The following is a 20,687-nucleotide window of genomic DNA, read 5'->3' as shown; positions in this document are numbered from 1 at the left end:
ATTTGAGAGTAGAGGATGATTTGGAGCTTGCATTGATGCCGTGACGCAGTTTTACCATGGCCTGTGCTCTTTTCCGTATTGTTGTTGACTGGACGTTGTGAACTGCTCTTAGCAGTGGTAGAAGTAGGTGTACCAGATGCAGCAGGAGTAACAGCCTTGGGCTTCCCGTTCGGTTTATCGTCCTTATTCTTTGCTGTCTGTTTGGACTGCTGCCCCTTGGCCGGACTCGGGGGTGCGCTGGAGTCTTCAAAGGGCGACCCCTTCAAGATGACACCCAATCCGGACTTCGACTTACCGCCGACAGCGGTTTTGTCAGGCTCGACGTTCGAGACGATAGAATCAGAGGTCTTGCGAGGTGACACGACCCCGTCGAGGCTGTTCTGCTGCTGGGGCGTCCCCCATTTCCTCGGTGAGGTGCTGTCTACCGGCGTGCGGGTGGTGTTTCTGTCAATTGGGCTCCCCATCTCGTCTGCAACACTCCTTGGAGCCCCAAAGTAATCTCCAGCTTCACCAACTCTTTTCAGGCCGAGCAGAGGGGACCCAGAGCTGCCTGGTATGTTGCGTTCGACGGCGACGAAGCTGGCGCGGACCTTGGATAGCGGACGGGCGGCGGATGAGTGGTCTGACCCAGCGGGAGAACGGCCTCGAGACGGAGGAGATGTAGATATGTTGCTGACGTTGTTGTTTTCGAACTTCGCCAGAAGGCCACGAACGCCAGTTGGGGCCGACATGGCAGGTTCAAAGATATACCAGAGTGTGAGAGGCCCCCCCCCTTTTTTTTTTCCGTTTTCTTTCTTTCTTTTCGTGCTTCAAGGGTTATTTTCTCTCTATTGGTACCGTATTTTAACCCTGTAACCTTCGATATAGATTCGCTGGAAGGGCGACGAGAGCAGGAGATGTAGTCTGGTGAAGGGGTGTTATTATCACAACTTCGACAGGGCGCTTCTGGTGGCCACGGCAACTGGGGGAAATTATTTTGAAACAAAGCGAAGCCGGCGACCGTTTCTTGCGATCATCAGGCTGGGCCTTTTTTTTTTCTCCCAAGGGCCGCGCCGACAAGGGGGAGGGGAACAGGTAAGTCGAAGGGGGCAAGCAAAAGAAGGATGTTTTAAGGGTGGAGGGAGCTAGACACGGCGCTATTGAAGTAAAATATTATGATTGCAGTGTAAGCCAGCTCAGAAACCACGGCAACCAGCAGCAGCAGCAGCAGGCGATATAGCAAGAGAACAGCAAAGAGGACGAGAGAGAGAGATCGTGAAACTCGAGCTTCTGTGAGAAAGGCCGGGTGGAAAGATATAATACGACGAGAACACACGTATAAAGCTGAGTTGTCTCTGTTGGTTAGTTCGATGGCCCTTTTTTTGACTATATAACTAACTTGATATAATATCTATTCGGACAGCTGGCAGTCTCTCTCTCGTCAGGCGACATTCTTTCTTCTCTACTCCGTCGACTTTTATATTGAACCTGAACCAGGCTTGTTATATATATCTCTAGTGGCAAACTCGAAGCTGTTATTATTATCCATGGTTATTTTATTATTGCCTGTCGACTCGCACAAGGGTCGGTCTCCTTTCCATCAGTCACGAAACAAGGAGTTCTGCTCATATCGCCTGTAGCAGGTTATAGCTTAGGCCGTTTGATCGTTGCCTCAGGGAGTCTTCATTGAACCTCGTGTATATAAGTGAAATAAACAAATAAACAGTGGCTTGCTTCAAACACGGCCATCTCGCTCTGCTCTTCTATCGTATCTTCCCCCGCTCGTTCTTCTTCCTCTCATCTCGTCTTCTTCCGTTTCTTCTTCATCTTTTAAGGGGTTGCTTGCTTACTCAGCAGTTCGTGATAGCAAGAAAGAAAAAAAAGAACCAAAAAAAAGACATAAAAAAAGATGACTCGAGAAAGTTGAAGCAAGCAAAGACAGAATGGCTGCCAGAACACTGAGAATAGGTCAATTGCTCCCGACTATCCGTCTACCGTCTATCTCGGTCTTTGCCTTTAGGGATAAAATGCTAACAGTTTTTTGTAGGCCTTATTCCGGGCGATGGGATCGGTAGGGAAGTAATCCCGGTACGTTCAAGCTTCCCTCCTCCCCCCCTGCCAGAGCTCCGTTGACCAAGGAGACAGGCCGGTAGACGTATCCTCGAGGCTCTGCCAGCGTCGTTGGGCCTGAAGTTCTCGTTCGTCGACCTCGAGGCGGGATATGACACCTTTCTGCGCACCAAAACCGCTCTCCCAGACAAGACGGTCGAGACCTTGAAGAAGGAGTGTGACGGAGCTCTCTTTGGAGCTGTCAGGTAGGTTCAACGCTTGAACGAGCACGAACGAGGACAAGTGAATTAACCGAGGGATGTATGGGTTAGTTCGCCATCTACCAAAGTTGCGGGATACTCGTCTCCCATCGTCGCACTTCGCAAGAAGCTGGACCTCTATGCGAACGTACGGCCGGTCAAGACCACGGCCGGCGCCAATGCCTCTGCACGACCAATTGACCTCGTTATCGTCCGCGAGAACACCGAGGATCTCTATGTCAAAGAGGAGAAGACCTACGACACCCCCAACGGCAAGGTAGCAGAGGCCATCAAACGGATCTCCGAACGAGCCTCTTTCCGCATCGGTACCATGGCTGGTGACATCGCCCTCCGTCGCCAAAAGGTTCGCGACTCTCAACAGTCAACTGCCACCGCCACCACCAGCCCAATGGTCACCATCACCCACAAGAGCAACGTTCTCAGCCAGAGCGACGGATTGTTCCGCGAAACTTGCCGCAAGGCCCTTGCCGATGACAGGTTCGACAAGGTCCATGTCGAAGAGCAGATTGTGGATTCTATGGTGTACAAGCTTTTCAGACAGCCATCTTACTACGATGTTATCGTTGCTCCAAACTTGTACGGTGACATTCTGTCTGATGGCGCTGCGGCGCTCGTGGGAAGTTTGGGCCTGGTGCCTAGTGCCAACGTTGGTGATGGCTTCGCTATTGGTGAACCATGCCACGGTAGTGCGCCTGACATCGAGGGACAGGGGATTGCTAACCCCATCGCCACTATTCGAAGTACGGCCCTGATGTTGGAGTTTTTGGGCGAAGGAGAAGCGGCCGCTAAGATCTATGCTGCCGTTGATGCTAACTTGGACGAAGGACGATTCCTCTCTCCTGATCTTGGCGGAAAGGCCACAACTGCCGAGGTGTTGGAAGATGTCCTCGGAAAGCTTTGATTATATACCGTAGGATTCACAGCCCTGCATTAGGTGTTGTATATCAGATGGTACACACAGTTTCCAAGACTTTGACGTCTAATTGAATAAAAAAAATATACTTCTTCTTTCCCACCGAATATCAAGTAACTCCGCTAACCTCTACCAATGCTGCTGTTGATCTTTGAAATAACAAATCTAATCAAGTTCCGACTCGCCTGGTTCGCTTTCATCCTTTGGTAGCTCTGCTTGGGCTTCACCCTGCATCAAGAGAGTAAAGAGCACCACAAAGTAGATATCACCGTTAGCCTTGTTCTTCAAAATATACCGCAGCTCATGGTTCTTTTCATCGATATACTTCGTAACAGGAACCGGAAAGCCAGGGATACGGATCGTGAAGTCTGTCCGGCCAAAAAGATGTATACATGGTCAGAATTACCGTGGCATGCTGAAGGCAGGAATGGATATCATACCGCTAAACCCAATATATGGGTTTCCAAAATCCGCTTTATATATCCGTCCTGGCTCGAATTTAAAATCCTTCCGCTTCTGTTCATCCAAGAAAAACTTCTGTCTCAGGCTTGGGTCTTCGGGTATCTGTAGCCTGTCGCGGACTGCTTGTCCACTACCTTCAGCTCCCTCTTCAACAACCGTCTCGTGTATTTCCAACTGTGATATCTTGTCTGATCTTTCTCTGTCCGCAGCATTATCCTCATGTTCCTCCTCTTTACCGCAAATGCGGAAATAGTTCCAACTTGACAAACACGGCCCGTAAATGTAAGGGTTATCTGCGTATATGTCGCCTTCTAAGCCTGGGTCAACCCACCACTTGATAAATCTAAAGGCATAGCTGGAGCCCGGTGGGAGCCGGTCGCGGATTGGGCGGTCAAGGTCATTACCGAATACTATATCATTACCGGATATAGCCTTCTTCGGTATCAACGAAATTGCGAGGGAGTACTGGTCATTTTGGCGGGATGGATGCGAGAAATGGGCATGTGTTCGCGGAGAGGAGTCCGGAAGTCCTATATAAGCTACATGAGCGGCTATTCCGAGAAGAAAATTGATATAACTAAAGAAGTGCAAGGGGTAGTAGTACCGTTGTAGTCTTGTATGCGTAGGCATACGTTGACTTTTGCATGCTCTGTGTCAATGCACAGGTTTGTGTCGGTGTTCACATGGACAAGACGATGCGTGGATGTGTCGTATGTCGGACCAGCTGTGATCTGAAGCCTGTATTGAGTGCCTGATCCATTGGACGCCATTCCCTAAGAGGCTCGAAGACGGCCAACGATTGAAGACGGAAATATTCTTCAAGGTTTTCTTTTGGGCCGTGGTTAGTCAAATTTATGTAGGCCCCTGAACATGGGCACGCGATTAAAACTGGTTTCAGTGGGCTGCGAACAACAGCATGCTGGTCAAAGGTATTGCCTGTGAGGTTCGATTCCTCTCCTTTTCAACTCCAGAATCCTCCGTCCATCGGCTAGATTTCTTCAAAGTCACTTCAGGGCTTGTTTGTTTCCGCCAAAATGACGTAGTTACTTTTAAGTTTTTGGCGCTGAAGGATTTGTATATTGATAACTAGCCATAGTCTCATGTTGGAGTCTAGAATTGGGATGGAATCTATCGACTTTATGTAGTTTCAAACAATGCTAAACTGCTGTCTAGAAAATATTATTGTTATCATTGATTTTGACATTCACCTAGTCATACTCTCTTTTCTATATAATTAAGATGGCTCAACAACTTGCTACACAACAGGAATAACAAGGGGCAGTTGTGATTCACTATCATCTGTTTGTATAATATTTTGCAATTTCAGCCCTTCAAGCTGTAGTTGTAGCATCGATTCTCTTCCTCATCAAGAGACGAGCTGATGGATCCGGGTACAAGTTCTCATCCGCAGTCAGGTTCTTCGGACGAGAGCATCCAGGAAGGTACTTGAACTCGTAATCCATGAGCAGGTGAGCGAGAATAATCTTAATCTCGTTCGAAGCGAAGAAGCGCCCGGGGCATGAGTACTTTCCGTGGCCGAAATGTAGGTTGTTCGTGTCTGTCATGGCAAATTGATGTTTGTTCGCTTCGTCTGGGTGTTGGCGGATTTTATAGTATCGAAGTCCGTCGAAAGTATCCGCCCCAGGAAGGTTATCGTTGTCCTTTAGGATAGCTGCTGCAGGGACACTGAAATGGGTGCCCTTGGGAAGATGAGTACCATCAGAGAGAGTGAGCGGAGTTTGAACGATACGGTTAAAAGCAACTGGTAGCAACTTAAGTTAGCAAAGGAAGCCTTTAAGATCGGATCAAGTTTGAAGTAATACATACGAAGACTAGGTGGATTGACTCGCTGACTTTCCTTGAGGAAACTGTCCAGTTTGCGCATCTTGTTGAGTGTCGTCTTTTTCCAACCGCCATCCTCTTTCATCACATCATAGGCTTCTTGTCGGAGCTCGTCGAAGTATTCCGGATGGGCACAAAGATCATAAAGTGAGTGAGCAGTGGACATTGTAGTAGTATGAATGGAAGCCAAACTAAGCAAAAGCTGACGGTGAGCAAGCTTATGGGGCTGGCCGTCATTCTCGTTAGCTCCGTCCATCATCCACTGGAGCATGTCATTTGGTCTTTCATAGCTGGGATCACCCTGGCGGCTGGCTTGCTCTTTGCGTCTCTGCAACACGATAGGTCCAATAAAGTTCTTTGCGGTCCTCAAATTTGCGTGGAGTCTCCAATAGCTAGGTAGAAACGGAGCAACAAAAGTATGGGTGAATTTTGGTAGCCTTCGGAGGATCATGACGGTAGCGAAAACGTTCTCAGTATAATGAATAGAGGTGCTGAGCCACTCCTCATTTCGGCAAGCTGGTTCACCAATGAAGACTCTGGCGGATATTCTGGCGACAATTCGAAGCACAATGTCGTAAACGGAGACCACCTTGAACTCATCAAGATCCTTGGGAACTTCAAGATCCATTGCCAGTTGTAGCTCCGATTCGATTACGCTGACGAAAGATCCCAGGTTTGGAGTAAGCTTGGTCTGTAACATGCGGGTGTGGAGGTCACTCTCTAAAAGAATATTTGTTGTAGAATATTTCCCCAGGAGGTTCTGCATCAAATCAATCAGTCCATATTTTCATCATATTTACCAGTCTTGTATGTATCCTGGAGGATATTACCTTGATATGAGCTCGGATGGCACTGATCTTTGCGTCTGGGAGGGCACGTAATTCCTCGACGTATTTGTTGGGGATGACCAAAATATCAGCATCATTTCTTGCAATTTTGAACATGCCATGTTTAAACTAGTTCATAATTAGCAGCTGATGCTTTTGCATATCTCTACCTTGAGGACTTTTACTGCATACCTTTTCGTAACCCTCGTTCACTTGGCTGAGAGCTCCTGTTGAGAAGCGGAGGCCGACCAACCATCTAGGTTCCCATGCGGAGCGGAAGCCCACAAAGGGGGCCTTGAATTCCCCCCAAGTGGATATGAAGTTTTGCAAGAAATAGATGCTGGTCAGGGCAACTATAGCAAGAAGATATATATTGGTCCTGCTGATAAATTCGGGCACCTCAAGGGGAAGATGCTGAACAGAGCTAGGGAGCTCTATCGCAGAGACGTTGATGCTCATCTTATCGATGGTATTGGGGCAATGGTATGTTTGAATGTTGCTTGTGATGTTTGTGATTGACATATCAAAAGGGAGCCATATTTAATTGCGAGCAACATGGCTGCTCTTAAATGTCATTGAAGCTACAGTGCAATGGCACGATATTCACAGTTTTAGTTCCGGCCAAGGGATCAAGTCAAGCGACGGGACCAAGCATTAAGATCCCTCACCCAAAAGGAAGGATTCGCAGACACATTCTCGACAGTCCCTGTGCAAGGCTTCAGCGATGGATGTGCTGGTCGGGTTGTCGGTGGATGGATGGCGATGGGATCAGGTCATGATCCGTCCGCTGTTTTCCAAACCATCAACAACAACAGAGCCGAAACTACCATCTAGAGTATATGGTCGACAATATCTTCCATAATCTGTGTTTTTCACCTGTTGAGGTACGGAAAATAGAAATAAATCAATCGTTTTGTGTTGCTATGTACAGGGATTTGACATTTGGAATAAGAAGATATTACATAATCCGTTGATTCTTCTATAATTGTTACTGCCTGTACTTAGAACTGCTACGTAGTCAGTAATGACGGGGAAGTGTCATTATATATCGCATGTATGCTCCTTCGCTCGAAACCAAGGCGGATATATAACTAGAACATTCGCGGATGAGGTTCGCTTTGGAGAATTTTCTTCATGAAAATATATTCTATCAATTTATCGGCTTGCTGCCCTCTGAAATTAACTAAATAGTAACCTGACTATTGCACCAATGTCAACAACATATCAGTAGGTCAAGACAGCTTTTATGCTCATGAATGATGGCAGTTTGCTCACCACGGGGCTTCGATTGATTTAGAGAAGCCTGGGGACTCTTCCACGCAGAACAGGACCCTAAACCCCAGGCCACCAGCCAGCGCTTGACGTCATTCTCCCTTCACAACAGCGTCGACGATATATCACAGTCCTCTTCACCGGGGTACCTGGTGCCATCTATAAATTATCTTGATCCTAGAGATGTAGAGGCATCACCACAGGCGTCCAGCTTGGACATGGTGAAGGAGTTACAGAAACTGCGGCAGGATCTCCATCAGCTACAGTTCCCCAGGTATGTCAAGTGAACGAGCGAGTGATATAAGCAAAGAATAGAGATGGAGATGCTAACAGCAATCTTTTCTTGAAACCAGCAGCTCTGGATCTGAACATAACGAAGCATCCCATGTCCGGTCAAGCGCTGGCAGCTTGAGCAACCCTTCACCCAACGGAGGGGCCCGTACACCTGGCGATGCTCCCCAGCAGCGACCAGCGCAGGCTAGCAACGGCCGGTTCCAGTGCTGGGACTCGTGCTGTAACGGACGTCAGTTTTCGAATAAGAGTAACTTCATACGGCACCAGCGAGAGCGTCGTGGAGAGTCTTACAAGTTACGATGCTCATTTTGTGATGCTGTGTTTTCCCGAAGTTCCGCAAGGAACGCCCATGAAGCGTCGCGGAGATGTAGGAAGCAGTGAAATTTATGGAAGCGTGTTTAGGAGTATGAAGTTACGTTCTCTCTGTACTAGAAGGCGTTTTTGGATGCTAGGATATTGTTTCCGGCAAAATAGATCTCTTGCTTTTTAAATTTTTACAATGTGTATATGCACTGCTAGAAAGAACATAGAATGAAATTATTGATGCAGACACGAATATAAAGGGGTGCAACGGCTTCTGTGACTATCTATCAATAGACTGCTACAACTCGAACCTCTATGCTCTGTCTTGCCGGAATCTTGTCCTGATCAGGTAGACAGAACGAGCCGTGAACAGCACCATTCGCCCTTTCCCCTGGCCTAAGGTCAGAGCAAGAGAAGATCATGGCTTCGTCAGCTTCCTGATTTCCAATATACCACCAACTGTGCTCTCCGCCGCTACTCTTCCCATCCACTATCACTTCTGTATTATTAGGCTCCTCATTGCCACTATATTTCACGGCATAGTTCCAAGACTTCATCCCATTGTAGTACGATCGCGGAACAGAGATGAGATCTGACTCTGGCATCTTAGACATGTCTGCCACCATAAAGGGGTCACGGCAAACTCGAGCCAGAGGCCGCCAAACATTCAGCAGCTGGTATCCCCGATTCGTAAACTCTTCGGCCTGCTCTGGAAACATGAATGCCACGGTGCTCACTGCACCTTCAGGAGTCTGGTCGACGTGAATGCGGCGTGCGGGGCCGGTGACTCCCTGAATCCCCTTGACATGATCTCCGTAGTCGTTTGCGGTGGCATTGCGAACTGTGTGGTTGTAGACTAATACCTGAGAGGCCCCGGTGCTGCAAATCTCCGATTAGTTTCTCGCGCCCCTAGGCAAAACTATTGCTCAGAACTGACACTCTCTTGACGAGTTCCTCGACCTCAGGAAAATAAATCGACCTGATCTCATCCTCGTTTGCCCAATCCTGTACTTTTGTCTGCAGTTTGGCATACATTAGTCCATGGGTATCGAGGTTGAAGTCGTTCTCCCGTCCGCGCAAGTTGTGGATGCGCATGCGATAGGAGACCATGTCCTTATCCCCCAACATGATCTCTAGGTCATTATGCTGCGGTGGAGATCCATCTGACGGTGGTTTATAATAGTTGATCCAGGCATCGACGCCCTCACTTGTGTTGTTGCTGGCAGCCATCGTCTCGGTCCCCGAGGAGCAAGCTGGAAATGGTGAGCATCATGCCAAAACATTGGATGATGCCCGTCTATTTCTGTACTTTCAAATTCAGCTTCATTCCTCCAAGTTCCTTAGCATGGATTGAAGGGATTCTCGATAGAGAGAGAGAGAACACCGAAGTTGGCTCCCTTGCTCCCTTCGCGCTGGACTATTTCTTTGATGAAGCTGTCGGCATGGAGCTGATCCTTCGGCCCGTTTGATCCTTCAGGCGGCCGGAGTTCTGACATCATCGCCTCCTTTCTCCAGCCCTATATAGCTATGAAATATTGTTGAAGGAATGGTAGAACTTACCTCTAGCTTCTTAGCCTGTTTCTCTCCTGCTCTTGCTCCTTCAAAAAGGTAGGGAGTATAAACAAATCTAGCCTCGCCTTGGTGAGTATTTATATGCAATTCATTTGAAGCTAAGGAGTGATACTAAATTCTGTAGCTTGAAAAGATCCTATAATCGATTTATTATACCCACTGATAACTGTATCTACTCGAGTGCTATTACAGTCATGGTATCCCTTGCGACTGTTCGAGCATCAAACCAAAGCCTCAAAGCTGCAATCCCCGGCCTCACAGCATTGTTCGTTGGAGGCACAACGGGCATTGGGCAGAGCACTCTACGTCAACTGGCAATCCATGCGGATAAGCCAAAGGTATACATCATCGGGCGAAACGAGTCAAAGGCTTCACCGTTCCTCGAAGATCTCAGAAAACTCAACCCTCAGGGGAGTTTCAACTTCATCGAGCAAGACGTTTCGCTCATGCAGAATGTGGATTCCGCCTGCGAAGCGATCAAAAGCAAAGAAGGCAAACTAAACCTGCTCTTTATGACGCCTGGAGGGATCTCACTCTCTGGGAGACAAGGTAAGACCCGGTGCAGTGTATGCCTGCCACTATTCGAGAACTAATTCCATCCTATATAGAAACTAGCGAAGGTATAGACCATCTCTTCGCTCTCCGATATTATTCTCGCATGCGATTTATCCAGAACCTTCTCCCTTTGCTCGACTCTGCCACTCCAGCACGAGTTATCAGCATATTCGGAGGCGGTTTCGAATTTGGTATCAATCCAGATGACCTAGAACTTAAACATAACTACTCGATCATCAACTGTGCAAAGCATGCCATCACTATGACATCTCTGGCCATGGAACATCTTGCTTCCTCACACCCTTCCGTGAGTTTCATGCACATCTATCCTGGCTTGGTACGGTCGAATATCTACACCAACAGTTTCCCGCCCCCCATGGCAGCATTCTACAACTATGTTGCGTGGCCGATGATGTGGCCATTCTCAGTCAACGTGCAAGAGTGTGGGGAACGCCATCTTTTCCATCTGACATCGGGTATGTATAGCCCTAAGGATGGCCCTGCGGCGGCCGATGGTGTTCCAGCACCAGGAGGGTCGAAGGGGGCAATTGGCTCGACAGGGCAGATCGGGGGTGGCGCATACCTCCTGAACTGGAAGGGAGAGGGTAAACAAGCACCCAAGATCATGCAGAAATACAGGGAAGAGGGGCTGCCAGCCACTGTATGGAACCATACGGTAGATCTGGTTTCGCGGGCCGCCGGAAAAACATGATGGTCATGCTTCTGCTGAGATGGTCGGAAGAGCTTGTACGAATACCCAGTCTGTTCCTATTCATTCAAACCCTTTCTTTCCCTTAACTTGGGCAATATGTATTTCGTTTGGCCTGGCGTTATTAGCATGAGGGGTCTTTATATGCATTGGGAGGCAGATAATACCTAAAATAAAACCGAAAACCCCTATAAAATTGTTTTCTTAGGGAATACTTGTTCCATTTATATTTAATCTCTCCGCCATCTCACTGGTTATTTCGTCTCATTTCACAAGGAATTCGTCTGATCTTTGCGGCTCCGATTTCATAATATTTATTGAATAAAGTTTTGTGTTGCTCGATAGCTTAGTAAGATGCAATAGCTGACTAAGCATTCGACCGATATCAAACACGAAACATGAACATCCCATCATTGTCGTCAGGCGGCAACAAATTGGTCTTCTACAACTTCCAGTGTTTGCCATGCTTCGTGATATCAATAGGCTTAGTACGGAGTACGGAAGGCGCGGGTTATGCGAGAACAGATTCGGGCTTGATCCGTCGGAAGACTGAGACCGACGGATCCAGGGGCTAATCGCACAGCCGTTTATCTCGCTGCTCCCTCACTCCATCAACGCTTAGGGGCAACAGGAGTCTCGATATGTGGGAACTAGTGGTCTACCTTGGATCCTGGCCGCTGGCGAGGACTGGAGTTTATAATGTATATATTTAAGGAGCCTTTCTAGTTCCTCGCTATAGGGTTAAACATGGTAAACGGACATTTCTTCTATACCCTCCATTAAAAAATCCTACGAGAGACTGACCATGTCGCCAGCCAAAACCTTCGATTTATCGACACAAGCATCCAAGCTTGTAGGTCGACTGTTTTCTGGTCAGAATGACCAGGTTGGGTTTATGACTTGTGCTATTTACGACACAGCATGGGTATCCATGATCACAAAGGATTCACCAGAAGGTCCGCAATGGCTCTTCCCTGAGTGCTTCAACTACCTGTTGCAATCGCAGACAGAAGGCCAGGGATGGGAGTCTGTCGAGCCTGGGATCGATGGTATCCTGAATACAGGGGCTGCATTGCTCGCCCTTGTTGCACATTGCAAGCAGAGACTCCAAATCACCTCTCCATCTGACGATGAGCTTCGTCGGCGGATAGAGTCTGCTACTGCATCTCTCAAAGACCAGCTTGAGGCTTGGGATGTGGCTAGTGCTGATCGTGTTGGCTTCGAGATCCTTCTGCCTTCAATTCTCCGTTTGTTGGAGCGCGAGAACCTTACATTTGATTTCCCAGGTCGACCAGCCCTCATGAAATTGAACCAGACGAAGCTATCAAAATTGAAGCCGGAGTTCCTATATTCGAAACAAAAGACAACCGCACTCCATTCTCTTGAGGCTTTTGTGGGGATGATTGACTTCGATAAAGTCAGTCATCACAAACAATCTGGCGCCTTTATGGCCTCTCCATCTTCAACCGCTGCCTATCTAATGTATTCTTCTTCATGGGATAACGAGGCAGAAGAGTATCTGTGCAATGTTATTCGGAATGGAGCTGGCCAAGGCAATGGTGGTGTACCTAGCGCCTTTCCGTCAACTTATTTCGAAATGACATGGGTATGCAGTCACTTCTTTTTTTTCCTTTCTATTAAACCCTCTCTACTCTTCATATTAACCGTTTCAAAGCGTATGGCTAACATTGTATAAAGGTTCTCACCACTCTCTTAGAGAACAGCTTTACTGTTTCCGATATTGGAGAAAAACAAGCGCAGTGTGCAGCTGTTTTCCTTAAAAAGGCCATTGAAGAGCATAGTGGTCTACTAGGATTTGGTAAATACATTCCAATGGATTTTCCTGAGATTTATACCTGACCATTGTTCGATAGCATGTAATCTGGAAGCAGATGCAGATGATACGGCCAAAGCTTTACTTGCTTTGAGTATTCTCGGTGATCATACCTCCCCAACCGGGTTACTTAAGGAGTTTGAATGCGAGACGCATTTCCGTACATATAAAGGGGAACGAAATGCAAGTTTCTCCGCAAACTGCAATGTTTTGCTTGCGCTTCTCTCCCAGCCAAATCCATCCCTCTATACATCACAGATTGAAAAGGCTACAAAATTCTTGTGCAACATGTGGTGGGAAAGCGATACATTCATTGAAGATAAATGGGTAAGTGATTTCTTGCACCGCCTCCCCCCTCTTTTTTAAACAAGTAGATGATGCTTATTTCTCTTTTAAATAGAGCGTATCACCATACTACCCGTACATGTTGCTGACAGAAGCACTCTCGAAGCTTCTGGCCGTATGGGATTCCGGAAACCTGCCATCATTTCCTAAAACTCTCATTCGCGATCGAGTTCTCATATCTATTTATCAAGCGTTGATTCGTACATTACAGAAGCAGAATCCTGATGGCTCCTGGGGACACCGCGGATCCCGAGAGGAAACCTCCTACGCAATTCTCACCATATTAAATGCGTGCTGCATACCACATTTGGACTCTCTTTTCCCGGTTATCGATACATCGATTGACAATGGTCGGCAATTCTTGGAGCTACACTCTGGCGAAGCTCCAGACCCTCTCTGGATAGAAAAAGTCACATATGGATCGGCGGTTCTATGCGAGAGTTATGTTCTGGCAGCTCTTAAATCGCATCACAAGCGTGAACAAGCTTTGGCTAACATCCGCTCGCTCGTTGATGTACCGGAGAAATCTGTCAAAAAATATGTCGCATTCTATTCCAGTCTCCCACTTTTTTCAGGTATGGAACCTTGGAAGGTTCGTGCTGCATTAATCGAGGCGTATCTTTTTCTTCCGCAGCTGCGTCAAATCCGACTAGACGTCTTCCCTCGTACTCACATGGAAGAGGACAAGTACTTCGAATATATCCCCTTTACATGGACTGGGAACAGCAACCACAACAACACTTTCCTCCCAACGAAAACACTGCGAGATATGATGATCCTTTCTTTCCTCAACTACCAAGCCGATGAGTATATGGAAGCCGTTGTCGGGAGATACTTTGGCACAGAAAATGAGGCTATAATTTCCCTGATTGATGATATATTTTCGGATATCGAAGACAGTCTGAAGGGTGCGACAAACATGGAGGAAGATGGTAGCCCAGCTCTGAAGAAGATGAAATTAACAAAGCATCATTCAGCGTTCAGTGGCAGTTCACCCACGAAACTGGGAAATGGACACCGGACCAAAGAATCCAACAATGGCACGGATACTCCAGGCCAGAAAAAGTTACAGGCCGGCCCTTCCCTTCAGGACGTATCCGAAGTCCTACGATCGTTCATCAAATATATAATGCTTCACCCTTGCGTTAGCGAGGCCACTTCTTTGGATCGCTCCCGTGTCAAAACAGAGCTACGAACATTCCTCCTATCACACATGGAACAATCCGAGGATAACATGCAATTTTCCAAACAGCTTGACCAACAGGGTAGCAAGGCGGACATAACCTTCCAGAAACCACGTTCTAGTTACTACAACTGGGTGCATACGACCTCCGCTAATCATACCTCGTGTCCATACTCATTTGCCTTCTACCAGTGTCTTCTAGCTACAGAGCAAAAGAACCGTACCGCTGCAAGTCTCGGGATCCAGCAAAGGTACATCTCAGAGGCTATGTGTCGCCACCTTGCTACTCTTTGTCGCATGTACAATGACTATGGATCCGTGGCTCGAGATAGAGATGAGAGAAATTTGAACTCTGTTAATTTTCCTGAATTTGCTCCATCGTCTCCATCTGACGGGGGCTCTGATGACGATTCTCTTCGGAAAGAGCTGCTTCTTCTTGCAGAGTATGAACGCGAGCAGATGGAGACGGCTCTTGGGAAACTTGAAGACCTGGCTGCAAACGACAAAGGCCAACAGAGGGTGTTGCAAAAGGTCCGGATGTTCTGTGATGTAACCGATTTGTATGGTCAGATATATGTTGCCAGGGATATTGCAAGTCGGATGTAAGTGGGCTGCCTTCTTGATTTCTATTTGTATTTAATTCAGATATAGATAATATTATTCTTGTATTTGGGTGTTAGCTATCACCAAGCAAAATTTATATTCCGGTAAAATTACTAACCAGTGGATATTCTACAGGGGCATGGAGATTTACTCGAATATATGCGAAGTAAAGTGGTGGGTATAAAATTGTGCTATTGAGATAGCTGCAGGAATAATGGAGTACGTATTAAAGGAACAATAAATCGCAAGCTCTATACCTAGTTAATAAGATAATATTGAACAGGATGCTAACCTTCCCTTGATATTAACACACATAAGGCTGCTAGTGTAGCTAGGACTGTCAAGGGGCTTTGAACGGCTCCGTTGGTGGCTGGTTAGGCAAACCCTCAGATACCATATTCACAACTGGTGCAACTGCTCTGAACATTGGTAGATTCGTTATACACACGAACCAGCCTGTGAAGTAAGGGAATCGCTTACGCCACTTTTCATCGAACACCTTAGCGAATCCAAATGTGAGCAAGCCAGCACAAAAGATATCCGCAAGTGTGAGTCGATCTGCCACAAGATATTTCCGGTCCTGTAGATGATCCTCGAATATCTGGATTGCCTGGTCTGTTTCTCTCTGAGCCTTTTCAACAGCTTCTTTCGAATACGGAGTATAGCCGATAAGGGGGCGGATCCAATCTGCCATCCGGTTGACCACATCTGTGTTGGTCAAAGAGAGCCAGCGGAGGACAAGGATGAAATCCAGTTCGGACGCACCCAGGAGAGTGCTTGTTGGATCTTGACTGGTAACTATACACAGCAATTTCGAGTTGTTAGAAATGGCTTATGAAATGCTATTTCCAAACTGTACGTACTGTAGAGCGCGATGGCTATGCATTCAGTGAGGACTAGGCCATCAGCTCCAACGAATGTAGGTGTTTTCCCCAGCTTGTTCAGCTTTCGATACTCCTCAGGAACCCCGTTGGCAGGCTGTATTTCGACTTCTTCTATCTGTAGCCCACTCGCTTTGGCGACTGCTAATATTCCTATAGCTCGGGGACTCCCCTTGAAAACACTGTTAGCACGGCATTCTAGATATACAGCACTGTAAATGCATCTTTCTGGAGGAATGAGAGAATAGCTACCTTGTACGTATACAACTTTCCGAATGACATTTTATGCGGCATTTCAGATTCTTCCCTTTCGATGTAGAGACAAGACAAAAGTAAGGCTCGATATTCTGTCAGGAAATGGCCCAGAAGTGCCTCTGTGTATACATTTATGAGTAGGTTAACTATTTAACTACGGAGTATCTTGATGAAATGACAGATGCGTTTCCGGTTGAAGGATCAGATCCATTCTCCGAGCTGCCGACGGCGGATCGTGTTAGATCAAGGAGACAACAAGATATAGACGAACGCAGAGCATACCCGAAGGGCTATATATTGTATACCTTATAAGAAGTAATGAGAATGTCATTTGCAATAATATTGCTGGTAGAAAGTCGGAAGAGCCTTCTCTCGTAGCCCCTTTTTAGCAACTGTGGACTTTTTCATGGTTTCACTCTCAATGCATATGTGGAGGTTAGTTTTTCTTAGATCAGTTATTATTACTCCTTATTTACTTCCTATTAGCTATTTAGATCTAAGAATAGTATGAAACTCGATATACAAACTACATGACCTGTATCTGTCATCACTTAACTACCTTTAGGCTGTCATATAGCCAGGGTTATCATCGACTGGTAACTGATTTCAATATGGGTCTAACAAAAGAAATATTATATCTAAACCTCTAAATAAACAGCTTGAATCATGAAAACGGAACGTTAAATAAGAAACTAAAGTTAAGCCTTGCTTGAGCACCTATCACACCGCGATTGCGTATGTTCGGCGGTACTGGTCGTCAACTTTGGCAAGATAGTATGTGCCTGGTACTAGGCTGCTAATTTCGCCATGTGGTACGAAGCCTTTCTGAAGGTGGGCTTTCTCGCGGAGCCAGATTGCCTAAATTCGGATTAGTTAAGCGGAATAAACAGTAACTCTGTGCAGTTGACTTTACCTTGCTGTAACCTACTGGATCAACTACCTCACGGGCCTCAAGCCTTTTGGTAAGATCCAGCGCCTTGCGTAAGTTGCTCGTATCCCCAACTACTTCCAGGCAGAAAAGTGTGCTCGCCAATCCCGAGCCATAGCTGAACATACCAACTGTCTTTCCAAGTAACTTCTCTGGCTCAATGTTGCTAAGAAGGCTAGCTAAAGAAGAATATAAGCTTGCGGTATACATATTCCCACACATTGTTGGCGCCGTGATACTGGGGGAGACGCGCTGGGTAAAGGGCTCTGCCGACTGAGTTTTGAATGCTGCTTCAAGCTTCCGATCCTTGAGCGATTCTTCATAATTGACTGATCGAAACGTGGTATCAATAGTCGAAAATGAAGGGTGATCTGGTTGCTCCTTGAAGTCATTGTAGGATAGCCGGGCAAAGGCTTTTGATACCAATTTTGTATTTGGCGAATGGAAACACATGAAGTCAAACCTGTCTGATATCAGTTTGGGTATGGCCGGTAAACCTGAATAAACAAATCGTTCCTCCCGGCGTTTATATGCCTCATAGCATTTATCAAGCGCCCTGGTATAACATTCCAGCGAGTAATGGCCATGCACGATGGGATACTCGCTGGAGAAGTCTGGTTTGTAAAAGTCGTAACAGTGCTGCATGTAGCTGCCGCGCACCGGCAGAACAGCTACTGGAGCATTTGGCCCGATGAGCATTGCGACAGCGCCAGCACCGCCGGTTGGCCTTGCTGGACCGCTGCCGTAGATTGCAATATCACCAGCAACCACGATGGCATCACGTCCATCCCAAGATGGCGAGCCAACCCAATTTACGGCGTTAAACAGGGCGTTTGTTCCTCCGTAGCAGGCATTTATATTATCCACGCCCTCAATATCAGTGTTCTCCTCAGCAAAAAGCTGCATCAGCACGCTCTTAACAGACTTCGATTTATCGAGCAGCGTCTCAGTCCCGACTTCGAGACGCCCAATGCTCTTTGGGTCAATCGCATATTTTCGAAGAAGCGATGACAAAACCGTCAAACAAATAGAATACACGTCTTTATATTGCAAGGTCAGTCAGACTATCCCGTCAATAACGTCGAGCAAAGGTTTTAATGTTGATGCTCACCTTCTCTGTCGTTGCAGAAGCTCATACGCGTTTGACCAAGACCGGCCGTATATTTGCCCGAGGAGACACCATCAGCTTTTTCAAGTTCAGCTTGGTCGACACACTACAGACAATTCCTTGTCAGCACTGGGGATTATATTTCTTGGGGGGGGGGGGAGAAACTTAAGTCCTTACAGTGTTGGGGAAATAAAGCTCGATGGCTTTGATTCCTATGTGATGTGGACGTTCAAGTGATAGTTGGCTAGAAGCAGCCTCTGAAGGCACAGGGCTAGTTGCGATTGGCATTTTTCAACGACGGAGAAAGACGATGGCAAATGATGATAATTCTATCTTTTGACTATGCCTTAGAAACTGGAAGATTACAAGAGGGAATCTTTCTCTTTTTCATAACCTGCTCGCAGGCTCATATCTCATACTCAGAGCCACGAAACTCGGGGCCATCCTCAAGCGACGGATCGATGTCAACCATGAAGGGGGCTTACGGTTGAGCGTAAGAGCGTATGAAGGATTCTCTCTTCCGTGGTCTACTATCAATTAACATTCCGCTTGAGATTTTGATGAGAATTTGATATCGGACATGGCAGCGCCGGGGACTGGATCGAGTCATCCAGATCCTTCACTCCCTCCGAGAATCCGCATCGACCTCCGGCAGCATTCCACAGGGCCATTGCAGTCGAATGAACTGGATTCGTTATGATTTCGTGCCTTTATACCTTTCCCCATTAGGCCGGGCAAGGTGTACAAAAGCATTCTTGTTCCTTGGATAGACAGCCATTTTCATGCATATCCATTCCCCAGACTACTACGCTCATCCTGGCAAACATTCTACAGTTAAAGAACGCTGAACCCATATGGTTTCCGAGTTAATTTCGATTACACCTGGCAAAATGGCCTGCACGCCTCTTAAACGCTCCCTGGACCAGTCAATCGGGGCATCGTCTCCAAGCATCAGAAACCCAAGCCACGCACTAGCGGATTCCGTATCTTCAACAAGCAGCTGGTCAACATCAGCCATACCTCAGACTCCCAAAACTCTAGTACCCGACGATAAATGCGGTGATTCAATAGACAGTAAATTGTCTATGGAGTGGAGCCCTACAAATGAAAGGGTTGGCCTATGTACCTCTACATTCATTCGACCCGGGTTTGCATTTGCTAATAGAAAGAAAATATTGTCTAGGCGATTCGAGAACCCTATGACTATATTGCAGCATTGCCCGGGAAAGAGATTCGCCGAAAACTACTAGATGCGTTCAATGTCTGGCTGAAAGTGGATGAGGAGTCGTGCGAGATTATTGCACGGACAATCACTATGGCACACAATGCATCACTTATGTACGGATGAAATGCCCACACTTTACCTTCTTTCAGTTATTATTTTATTTTATGCTGACAGAAGTCAAGGATTGACGATATTCAAGATAACTCTCAACTTCGACGGGGTGTTCCAACAGCACATAGGGTGTACGGTATTGCACAGACGATCAATGCCGCGAATTATGTCTACTTTCAGGCACAACAAGAGCTTATGCGTCTAAAGAATTGGCCGCAGGCGTTGGCGATTTTCAATGACGAGCTGATAAATCTTCATCGTGGTCAGGGAATGGAACTTTTCTGGCGCGATAACTTCCAGCCCCCATCCGAGGGCGATTACCTACAAATGATAGCAAACAAGACCGGTGGACTCTTCAGGCTGATACTTCGGCTTCTACAGTGCGCTAGTACTCGTGTTGTGGATATCACCCCTTTGGCTAATGTGGTTGGCCTATTTTTCCAGATCCTGGACGACTACAAAAATATGGTAGATGACAAGGTAAATATACTCACAATAAAGTCTCTAGGATTCATGGTATTCATTGCTGACCGAAATTAGATGGCGGCCCAGAAGGGCTATTGTGATGACTTGACAGAGGGAAAATTCTCTTTCCCAATATGCCACGCGATCTGGACCGAAAGTTCGAGAAAGGACGACATCCTCGACATATTAAGGATGAAAACTGAGGACGACACCCTCAAGGCATGTGCGGTCACGAGTCTCCGTCAATCAGGGAGTTTTGGATATACGAGGCAGGTTCTTGAGCAGCTGAACAAGAGAGCAAGAGAACTTTTGCTGGACCTGAAAGTTCCTAACCCTAAACTTGAAGCGCTGCTAGATACTCTTGTTAAAAGCTTTGAGGCTTGCCACTGATCAATCTGATGCTACTTCCTATTTCTTCCTCTAATTTCTGGGCGATCCTCTTATTTTCCCGTCTTTCTTTTCTCTCTCCTTGCTATTCATGTATGACCACCTTTTTGACTGTATTTATTGTTAACGATAAATTGTCTGTCAATCAAATGAGGATGTTAGTTATATAGGGAGTTGCAAGGTCTATGTCTCGGTAATCCGTAATTAATAATTAATTGGTTAATATACACATCCACAACAGCAATTCCATACTTATTCTCGGTTTCAAAATCTTGAAAGAACTGACGGTTAAGTAGAACTTATC

At 46.7% G+C, this 20,687-nt stretch overlaps 11 protein-coding genes across 11 annotated transcripts in view; 5 read left to right on the top strand and 6 right to left on the bottom strand.

Annotated features, from left to right (window-relative positions):
- Positions 1 to 731, bottom strand: part of MCYG_02470 (gamma-aminobutyric acid A receptor) — a gene marked incomplete at both ends in the record, with an annotated part of 1,873 nt that extends 1,142 nt beyond the window's left edge. The window contains one exon of the mRNA XM_002849490.1: positions 56 to 731. Coding sequence (XP_002849536.1) covers positions 56 to 731 — 676 coding nt within the window. The remainder of the gene's footprint in view (positions 1 to 55) is intronic.
- Positions 732 to 1,922: 1,191 nt separating this feature from the next.
- MCYG_02469 (homoisocitrate dehydrogenase) lies at positions 1,923 to 3,210 on the top strand (the record flags this gene model as incomplete). The annotated part of the gene is made up of 4 exons (XM_002849489.1): positions 1,923 to 1,947; positions 2,027 to 2,067; positions 2,125 to 2,294; positions 2,361 to 3,210. 4 exons carry the CDS (start codon positions 1,923 to 1,925, stop codon positions 3,208 to 3,210), a joined length of 1,086 nt encoding a protein of 361 aa, XP_002849535.1.
- Positions 3,211 to 3,387: 177 nt separating this feature from the next.
- Positions 3,388 to 4,454, bottom strand: MCYG_02468 (conserved hypothetical protein; the record flags this gene model as incomplete). The annotated part of the gene is made up of 3 exons (XM_002849488.1): positions 3,388 to 3,590; positions 3,663 to 4,214; positions 4,289 to 4,454. 3 exons carry the CDS (start codon positions 4,452 to 4,454, stop codon positions 3,388 to 3,390), a joined length of 921 nt encoding a protein of 306 aa, XP_002849534.1.
- A 561-nt stretch (positions 4,455 to 5,015) lies between these two features.
- Positions 5,016 to 6,812, bottom strand: MCYG_02467 (phoma betae P450 monooxygenase No.2; the record flags this gene model as incomplete). Its single annotated transcript, XM_002849487.1, has 4 exons — positions 5,016 to 5,446; positions 5,512 to 6,217; positions 6,357 to 6,482; positions 6,546 to 6,812. The coding sequence occupies 4 exons, from the start codon at positions 6,810 to 6,812 to the stop codon at positions 5,016 to 5,018; spliced, it is 1,530 nt and encodes a 509-aa protein (XP_002849533.1).
- A 751-nt stretch (positions 6,813 to 7,563) lies between these two features.
- MCYG_02466 (uncharacterized protein) lies at positions 7,564 to 8,300 on the top strand (the record flags this gene model as incomplete). Its single annotated transcript, XM_002849486.1, has 3 exons — positions 7,564 to 7,580; positions 7,651 to 7,899; positions 7,982 to 8,300. 3 exons carry the CDS (start codon positions 7,564 to 7,566, stop codon positions 8,298 to 8,300), a joined length of 585 nt encoding a protein of 194 aa, XP_002849532.1.
- Positions 8,301 to 8,509: 209 nt separating this feature from the next.
- MCYG_02465 (conserved hypothetical protein) lies at positions 8,510 to 9,452 on the bottom strand (the record flags this gene model as incomplete). Its single annotated transcript, XM_002849485.1, has 2 exons — positions 8,510 to 9,101; positions 9,160 to 9,452. 2 exons carry the CDS (start codon positions 9,450 to 9,452, stop codon positions 8,510 to 8,512), a joined length of 885 nt encoding a protein of 294 aa, XP_002849531.1.
- A 536-nt stretch (positions 9,453 to 9,988) lies between these two features.
- Positions 9,989 to 11,061, top strand: MCYG_02464 (conserved hypothetical protein; the record flags this gene model as incomplete). The annotated part of the gene is made up of 2 exons (XM_002849484.1): positions 9,989 to 10,343; positions 10,403 to 11,061. 2 exons carry the CDS (start codon positions 9,989 to 9,991, stop codon positions 11,059 to 11,061), a joined length of 1,014 nt encoding a protein of 337 aa, XP_002849530.1.
- Positions 11,062 to 11,863: 802 nt separating this feature from the next.
- MCYG_02463 (ent-kaurene synthase) lies at positions 11,864 to 15,026 on the top strand (the record flags this gene model as incomplete). Its single annotated transcript, XM_002849483.1, has 4 exons — positions 11,864 to 12,664; positions 12,757 to 12,877; positions 12,933 to 13,219; positions 13,293 to 15,026. The coding sequence occupies 4 exons, from the start codon at positions 11,864 to 11,866 to the stop codon at positions 15,024 to 15,026; spliced, it is 2,943 nt and encodes a 980-aa protein (XP_002849529.1).
- A 337-nt stretch (positions 15,027 to 15,363) lies between these two features.
- MCYG_02462 (elongation factor 1 gamma) lies at positions 15,364 to 16,198 on the bottom strand (the record flags this gene model as incomplete). The annotated part of the gene is made up of 3 exons (XM_002849482.1): positions 15,364 to 15,821; positions 15,887 to 16,076; positions 16,157 to 16,198. 3 exons carry the CDS (start codon positions 16,196 to 16,198, stop codon positions 15,364 to 15,366), a joined length of 690 nt encoding a protein of 229 aa, XP_002849528.1.
- A 681-nt stretch (positions 16,199 to 16,879) lies between these two features.
- MCYG_02461 (hydroxymethylglutaryl-CoA synthase) lies at positions 16,880 to 18,483 on the bottom strand (the record flags this gene model as incomplete). Its single annotated transcript, XM_002849481.1, has 4 exons — positions 16,880 to 17,017; positions 17,088 to 18,127; positions 18,199 to 18,301; positions 18,373 to 18,483. 4 exons carry the CDS (start codon positions 18,481 to 18,483, stop codon positions 16,880 to 16,882), a joined length of 1,392 nt encoding a protein of 463 aa, XP_002849527.1.
- Positions 18,484 to 19,085: 602 nt separating this feature from the next.
- On the top strand, positions 19,086 to 20,386 carry MCYG_02460 (geranylgeranyl pyrophosphate synthase; the record flags this gene model as incomplete). Its single annotated transcript, XM_002849480.1, has 4 exons — positions 19,086 to 19,307; positions 19,379 to 19,533; positions 19,603 to 20,011; positions 20,072 to 20,386. The coding sequence occupies 4 exons, from the start codon at positions 19,086 to 19,088 to the stop codon at positions 20,384 to 20,386; spliced, it is 1,101 nt and encodes a 366-aa protein (XP_002849526.1).
- Positions 20,387 to 20,687: the final 301 nt, after the last annotated feature.

The sequence above is a fragment of the Microsporum canis genome, genomic scaffold (genome assembly GCF_000151145.1).
Source record: "Microsporum canis CBS 113480 supercont1.2 genomic scaffold, whole genome shotgun sequence".
NCBI classification, from domain to species: Eukaryota; Fungi; Ascomycota; class Eurotiomycetes; order Onygenales; family Arthrodermataceae; genus Microsporum; species Microsporum canis.
The sequence above is the reverse complement of the archived record's forward strand: the minus strand, read 5'-3'. Positions and strand labels throughout refer to the sequence as shown.